The sequence below is a fragment of the Microcebus murinus genome, chromosome 15 (genome assembly GCF_040939455.1).
Source record: "Microcebus murinus isolate Inina chromosome 15, M.murinus_Inina_mat1.0, whole genome shotgun sequence".
Classification (NCBI taxonomy): Eukaryota; Metazoa; Chordata; class Mammalia; order Primates; family Cheirogaleidae; genus Microcebus; species Microcebus murinus.
Window position 1 is genome coordinate 31,762,073 of NC_134118.1, and position 8,554 is coordinate 31,770,626.

Here is an 8,554-nt window from a genome sequence, read left to right on the forward strand (position 1 = left end):
CTTAAAGAACATGTCAGATTAATTAAAGCATTTTTAAATTAGTTTCTCAAATGGAAAAAAATCATACATGGAAAAAAGGGATGATTCCATCTTTTTTCTAAAGCACTCATTTCATGTAACATGCAAATACAGTGTCTGCAGGGTTCAGAATACCAGTATTGTTTTCCTAATTAGGTGTACCATTACCAAAAATTTGAGAGAACCAATTTGCTTGTTTCATTCTATAATGTATTTCAGTGTTGCCAAGCCACAAAAGAATTCAACTGAATCTAAGAAGTATACAGAAGAGAGTTCTGCATTATCAATCCACAGCTAATAATTTCAGAGTTTCACAGATACTTAAATTAAATACCTTTTCAGTAGGTCATTTCTGACAGTTGTGAGATTTTATAACTGGGTCTCAGATATTCTACTTAAACAAATGTCTTTTTTAAGGTTTTTATTTTTTGGGGGGTAGCAGGTCACTCAACCCCTTAGAGCACTTTTACCCCATCATTTTGATACCAGAAAAACAATTCACAAATACTAATGGAAAGAAGGAAATTTCTTTTGAGTTGTCTGTAACAAGATTCCTTTTTAAAAATGTCATAATACATGTCAGAAACATCAAGAAAGACAATTTCCTACCAAAAACATTAACATTTTAAGAGGATCAGATTCTGGAATACTAGAGACTCTTTAAGGATCATCAGTTTTCAAAACTCTTAAATTCATTCATTCATTCATTTAATACATGTTTTCTTAAATGCTAACTTCTGCCAGGTATTGCTTTAAGCACTACAGACACAATGACAGGTCTAGGATTTAGCAGAACTCTCAACAGCCATGCTCTAAGCACTACGTACATTTTCTTGTTTAATTCACAGTTACTTTCAAATGTATGCTTTACATTTAAACGATAAATTGAATTTGTAGCATCAAATTTAAAAGATATTCTTATCTTAATCATATTTATTTCTTACTATTTCTTAATCATATTTAATAAAATAAAAGAACTTGAGTAAAAGAGGATAGTTAATTAAGAGCTAAATGATAACAAACATACTTTTTTCCCCATTAACCCCTAAGGTTTTGACTGTAAGACAGAAAAAAGAAAACATCCAATTTTCTGGGCACATCAGAGAGAGACAGTTGGCAGTCTGAAGTATTTATAAGGTGTTAAAGGCAGAACTGATTAGACTGGTGATTTTGTTGCTTCTTCTTAACACATCCTAAATCAACACCTGTTTCATCTCTTAAGGAATGTACAGGTTAACATCCAACTCATCTTCAATTTGTGAAGAAATAGAGTTGCTATGACAATATGCAACTATCCTCACTGAGAATTAGAAAAAGGTCCCCAACAGGTATGTAGCTTCCTGATGTGTCCCATTGAGGGATGAATTTTTACTGCCCCTGTGTCCATTCTCACTTAGGCACCTGGAATGAATTAGTTGTCATTTTCAATTAGAAAACCAACAGTAGATACCAATCACCCATCATTTATTTAAAGTTATATATCAAATACAGAAATGCTCTTCTTTATGATTAAAAAGTCTTAGGCATAGTGATAAAATCATCTTTATAAAGCAATATGTGCATCTCTCTATAGCACTATGCTGGACACAAATTCTAGAGTATAATTGACAAAGTAAGCAAGTTTATAGGGACATACAACTAGAAAACTATTTAAATTTACCTAGAAATGAAAGGCATACAGTTCAGGAGAGAAGAATAGATAATTAGAGATCCAAACACATGCTAATGCTAAAATCTTATGTAACGGAAAAAGCACTCTGCTATACAACACTTATCTACGACATTATAGTATTAATTGCTGCATTTTATTGCACTTAATGTATTGTGTTATTTTGGCACAAACCAAAAGTGCAATAAGAAACAAATTATGTAGCATGATGCATGAGAGGGCACATTGTCCTTTTCAGAAGTCCATTATAAAGGCAGCTGGACAGATTCTGGCTGAACAGAAGTGGGATGCCAGCCCATCTCGTCTATCCCCACCCCACCCTCCCATTCAAGCGCTGGTTACAAAAGTGCCTGTGTGGTCATGAGAAGTGAGTCATGGATATTCCATTTACAGATGGGGTGGGGTTGAGGGAAATCACTATTACATGCCCAGTTAGCTGGAAAAGTCCATCCTGTTTTTTTCTCTTTTACATAATAATCATTTTTCATAAACCTGAGATAAAGAATGCTTGGTAAGTAGGAACTCACCAAATATTTCGGCACTCATACTCAAAGGAAAGACTTACTTTTACAGCCAAGTACATGATCTCATAGTCCAGACCTAACAATTCACACTAGGCAAGGGACTTGTATAATCAGTAGAAAACATTTGTTCCTTTCGCCCACACCAAGAAAAACAGTGGCTGAAGAAATAAAGCACATTACCAGTTCCTAAATCAGATTCACCCGCCAGGAGTTCATGCTGGCAGCCAAAGTATTTCATGAGTGCAAGGACAATCTTTTACAACTTCCTTTGCCCAGGAAACACAAAGGCAAAGTAGCTTCATAAAGCTGACCTTACAAGCAAACAGTAAGAAACACAACCTAAAACAACATACCCTTTTAGGAGTTACACACTCGGTGCATTAAAAGACACATGCTCCAGTCCATTTCTTCATACTACCTAAATCAAAAAGCAGTGTATGACAAATTCACATTTCAGCCTAGCTCACAGCAACCTGAAACTCCTAGACTCCCGTGATTCTCCTGCCTCAGTCTCCCAAGTAGCTGGGACTACAGGTGTCTGCCACCATGCCTGGCTAATTTTTCTATTTTTAGTAGAGACGGAGTCTCGCTCTTGCTCAAACTCCTGACCTCAAGCAATCCTCCCGCCTCAGCCTCCCAGAGTGCTAGGATTAAAGGCATGAGCCACCTTGCCCAGTCCACATTTCAGACCTTAAAGTTATGATACATGTTTTAGCTTTGAAAACATCTAATTCAGGCCTCTTAACTTATCCAAGTTCCCTCAAAATGTGAAGGGCTGAGTCAGTCTTTTCTAAACATATTGCAAACAAAATTTGAAACTTGCATACAGCTTCTAAACTGTGCTCTGAGCCCCCATGAAGACTACACTGGATTCTGAGGCCAGGGTGAAGTAGAGACGTTACACAACTATTTTGCACATACATATTGTCTATAATTATTATTAATAACATCACCAATTAACTTGGCCTCCTAAGATTTGCAATAAATTTAGGTTTTAAGTACATTAAAATTCACAAGAAACATTACTTTTGATAACAGGAACCATCAGTTATTTTAATGAAGAGGAAATATTCTATGAAGAATTCTTATTGAAATCATGCTTCTCCACAAACATTATCTTTAGCCTATTCCCTCACAGTATAAAACACTCTAAAGAATAAATTATTTAAAATAAAACTCTAAGGAGTATTGAAATTATTTTAAATAATTCAAATCACAAAAGCAAAAAATATTCATTAGAACAAAATCCAAAAATACCAACAAAATATAAGATACAAAAGAATAAAATTTTCACCCACCCCTTGGCAAGCACTATTAATACGTTGGCATGCAGTGCTGCTGACCCTCTTCTGTACATGCATAATCATATATTCCTATTTTATTCTTTTTGAAAGATTTTCAAACTAATTTTATTACCTCCTCACCACAACTCTATTACACAAGACTGATGCTACCACTTTACAAATGACAAAACTGAGCGCCAAAGAAACCAAGAGTCTTGTTTGGTCTCACATCAACATGGTACATGAGGCAAGAATAAATCAATGGTGTCCTTAATTTGTCTTCCAGGTGCTTTTAACAGAACGCACTTCATTAGATGGAAGAGTTCCCTTCTTCACCTCTGTGAAAAATCACTAATAACCTCCCAAGGTACACATTATGTTTCAGGATGAGGGGATATGATGTAAGGAGTGTGCTGGCAGATGTACAGCAGCAGGCAAGAAAATCTACACCAAGACCATTAGAAAGCAGTAAAAAGAGATCAAAACTGCTATTTATGTGTCACATGTCTTACGGACATTAAAAATGTGTGGGTACTGGAACAAAACTCTTTTTTCCAGAATATTCTCCATCCTAACTCAGAAAAATCTCATTACACATGCTTGCCTCTTGGAACCTGGCAGTGGAAGACGAGGAAGCACTTCTGTGTGATTTGTGTGATTTCCCTCTGTGTAAGGGAAGAGAAAAATCACAATCCTGCCTCAGTCACTTTAAGTATGAGAACAGCCAGTGAGTTCTTAATGTAAAAATCTACTCTTTCTCAGTGTTTGACTTCTGTGTTATAGTTTCCAATGTAGTGTCTGCTGTTTATTCATCGTAGTGTATTATCTGTTGTCTTTCAGTTTAGAAACTCCAGCAGGTTAGATCATAGGTATCCTACCTGGATTCAGACAGGTAGAGCACCAAGCCACAACCTCATAGGCATCCATTGCTATTTGATAATAAGTGGATTAACTTATATTTATACTAACCCTCTAACAGATTACTTAAATTTGTTCTAACAGAACAATGGGGATTAGCACTAACTAGGCCATTTGGCCCTAGGTATTCAGTACTGGGAGGAAGAAGAGTGGAATCTATTCTCTGGCATTTACACAGCTAGCTAGCAAGCAGCTGCAATGCTTCCATTTACTCGTCCTACCCCAGGCAATATATATGTTTACTCACTTCATTTAACTGGTCCAAATAAAACAAAACATTTGATAGCCCATGATCCTTTCCACTTCCCTGCAACATGCACATGTTAGGGAGAGACTGGCCCATTAATTTATCAGACACATTTAAAAAACAAAAAACCTTAAGATAATATTTCAAATTTGAACCACACATGTAAATCAATGGGCAAATCTTGGATTTTTAAAATTCCTATGTAAATATGCTGGCCTTAAATCCAAGGTAACCAAGAACCCAATTCTATGTATTTCTGACTTGAGTCACCATACAAATCATTTTTTTTTTTTTGGACCTAATTTTTCCTTCTGGAACAAGGGGTTATTCAAATATAAACTTATGTATCAATTAATTAAATGTGAAAAGCAGTCTGAAGACCAGCAAAGAGAGAACTCTCTCAAATTTCAAAAACTACAATGCAATTTTACAACTTCAAATAAGGTTTAAACTTCACAAATACCATAATCATATAGTGTTCCTAACTTCTTCTACCAAAATGTAAATTCAATCTCTTGATTCCTTTTTCTGTTTTCCTAGCAACCTCTTTCCTCAACACTAAGAAAAGGGCTTTTTGTCAAGATCCTAAAGGAAATATTCAAGAAGGAATCTTAACTGTGACAACTCTCTTTATAGATGAAATGCCAGGAAGCATGAAATGACCTGTGATGTAGGCCACTTGCATTAGACAACAAACTTCCTCTCTAGTACAGTAGTGAAAGCTGGAGGAAGGAGAGAACAGTAAGAAACCCAGAGAAGGGACTAGGGAGTGCACAAGAGTAAACAGAGTAAAACCAAGAGCAAAATAGTTCAGAGAAGAGGAGAAAAGTTTAAAATAACTAGTGAAAGTCCATCGTGGAAACAGGGAAGATATAAAAGGCTTCCACACACTTTAAAACAAAAAACAAAAAGGTGGATCTTACTTTTGTTTATATTTTCCCCAATATACACTACAAAACTGCACCCAAAGTCTACCTGAATCCTCAGGGACTTTTCATTGTCCAGATCTACAGGTTACATCCTGTATTTAAATGCACTAAAGAACACAAACTCGTGTTAGGAATACTTCATTTTTAAACTAAGGATTTTATCTTAACTTCTAGAAACCTACTCAATTACAAGAGCAGCCAATCACCTGTATGAGGACCCCCTTCCTCCAAACAAGCACACGCCAGCTCTTATTTGGTAAAATCTGGATAAAATGAAATACAAGGTCATTAATTTTTTTGGTGGAGAGGAAATTTTTCCAGGAGGCTTTTCCCAGGAGGGCTATATAGCACGTAAGAGTTAGTTCAGGTAAAGAGAACAAAAGGAAAGACTTGTTTAGGTGTCCTTTCTTAACCTGATGAGCAATGGTTGATTTGTCCCCATCTTCCTGCATCTTTGCTGACATTGGTTACTTCACCTCCTTCTCCATGGTGACCCCTATCAGGGACACTACTGAAAGGGGTTCTCATCAAGTGTGGTGTTCAACTGAAATTCCCAAAATTCTCTAAAAATATCTACCACAAAAACTTGTAGAAAACACTAATGAGGTCAAGAACAAACAAACAAACAATACTTGGCACAATTTTCTGTTTTTCATTCTACACCAGTGAGAAGTCAGAACACTATACTGAAAATATTCCCACAAAGTGGGACTCAATTTCCCTAACATGGCCAGGCCCTAAATATAGCCACAATTTTTGTTCAAAATATAACTAATTAAACTTGTGAATGGAGGAAATGGTGGTGGGCAATTGGGCAAGCACAGGGAACAATGCCAGTGTAACTCCACTGTCCCAACCAGCATTAAAATGGCTTTAAATGTCCTTGGCAAGGGCTGCCAAAGTATAGACACCTGTGACACACATGCCCCCGTCGCTCCAGGCTTTGTACCCTTGATAGAGTCTGGGTTACTGGGAGGGAAGGGAAGAAATTACACACCCTGGGTCTGAAGTAATTCTACCATTCTGAGAAGGTATGTGGCATGACTAGTACTCAGTCAGAGTAGTGAAAGGCATAGAATTCCCTACTCAAATTATAAGGATTCAGTTAGTCTAAGAAACATGAGAATTTAACCAGGGTAAAGTCCTCACAATTTACCTTTGAAACACACACACACACCACAAAAAATTTCTGCATATTCAATTTTCACATAACTACAGTGAGGGACTGTGTTTTAAATGAATGAAATTCAAGAAAAGCAAAATCTAGAACATAAAACTTAATCCAAAATTTAGTTCAAAGTTTCACTTGAAACTTTTAAAACGTTTATTATACTGTATCTAGAACTGTTTTTGCGAGACATTTTGGGTGAAAAGCACCTAGCAGAGTGTCAGAGTTGGGAGTAGCTACTCAATAAAAAAATTGCTGAAAAACTGGTAAAGGTATAAATGAACATCTCAACATAAGTGCGCTGAAAGGCCATAGAGGACATTTTAAGGCATCTTTTAAAAGTTAGCCCTTGAAAGCAGAATAGCATAGGGATTTTAAAGACTTGATTCAAACTGCTTGGGTCAAAACGCAGGCCCTGCCACTTAGAGCTGTGGATCTTGGGCAAGCTGCTTAAGTTCTCTGTGATTTTAAGTTTCCTCACCTGTAAAATGGGAATTACAATAGCACCCACCTCACGGGTTGTTAGGGAAGTAAAGGAGAGAAATCAACATAATGCATGTAAGACAAAGGTATGTTTTTCAGGTGGTCAAATCTATTAAACGTACACTTCAGCTTTGCTAAATTGAAATTTCAGAAATTTCATAAAAGCATTTTACTCCCCCTTTCCACACACCATGCGGCATCAACCTTCCAAATGATGTGGAAATTACATACTTTCATTCATCCCTTTGAGAGCTTGTCATGAATAGCAAAAAAGAAGAAAGATGCCTTTTTCGTAGCTGTTGCTCCTTCACAACTTCAAAATACTGTCACGTACACAATAGGTTGGAGCTGCCCTCAAAATGACAGCTCACAGCTTTGCAGGCCCGCGGAGGCGCCCAGGCGGCTCTGCCCGGAAGGGGTTCACCCCAAAACACGGCGGCTCTCCCACCTCCAGAGCCAAGCAAAGCGCACGCCCGGGAGCCCCAAGGAGCACAAGAGAACTCTTTGAAATCGGGAAGGACTCTGAGTTGTGGAGAAAGAGAGGGAGGACGGCAGGAAAGAGGGGCGCCTGAGGGTCACGGAGGGTCCGGAGGCACACGCGGAGCAGGCGCGTCCACGATGACAAGCCTCGGGACCCGGTGCCGGCGATGGGCAGCGACGTCCCGGGAGGCCCGCTCCCCTCCTCCTTCCCGTCCCCGGCGAGCACCGAAGCCAACTCCCGTCCCGCGCTGACTGGCCCCCCGGCGCCCCCTCACCTAAAGGCGGGTCCTTCCTTGGGAGCCTTGCCCTGGGCAGACGCCGACGCGGAGCTGCTGCCGCCGCTGCCCCTTTTGTTGAAGAGCTTCTGGAGCAGGGTCGGGGCCATGATGCTGCCGCCGCCGCGGCTCCGGCCGTGGCGCTCGGGGGGCCGGCGGCTCAGCGCGCAGCCGGGCGCGGCGGCCGCGGTGGCGGGGCCATCGCGGCGGCGCGGCCGCCCAGCCTTGCGGGAGCGCGGGGCCGCTGCGGCTGAGTAACTCTGCCTGGCGCTGGGGGCGCCGGCTGCCGGTCATATGACTGAGCCGGGCCGCCGCCGCCGCCTCGCGCGCTGACAGTTATCTCCTGCGGGAGGAGCCCGCAGCCCCACGGCGGCGGCGGCGGCGGCGGCGGCGGCGGCGCGGGAGGAGCGCGGCGGCCCCGGCGGCGGCCATTGGCCCGGAGGCCGCCCGCCCCGGGCTCACGTAACCCCGGCGGGAGGCGCGGCCCGGATCGGGCGGCCCCGTGCTCCCGGCTCGCGGGGGACCGGGGCGGGCGCGGCGCTTAAAGGGGCCCGAGGGGC

General features: G+C 40.8%; 1 protein-coding gene across 5 annotated transcripts in view; it reads right to left on the reverse strand.

The window, feature by feature from the left end:
* Window positions 1-8,400, reverse strand: part of FNIP2 (folliculin interacting protein 2) — a 117,761-nt gene extending 109,361 nt beyond the window's left edge. For 2 of the 5 annotated variants that reach the window (XM_012783590.3, XM_012783589.3), the window contains exon 1: window positions 7,995-8,400. In XM_012783590.3, coding sequence (XP_012639044.3) covers window positions 7,995-8,104 — 110 coding nt within the window. In that variant the 5' untranslated portion in view covers window positions 8,105-8,400. Of the gene's footprint in view, window positions 7,959-7,994 lie in introns of those variants that run through there. The other 3 variants (XM_012783588.3, XM_012783586.3, XM_012783587.3) reach the window with 2 other exon arrangements.
* Between the last annotated feature and the right edge of the window lie 154 nt (window positions 8,401-8,554).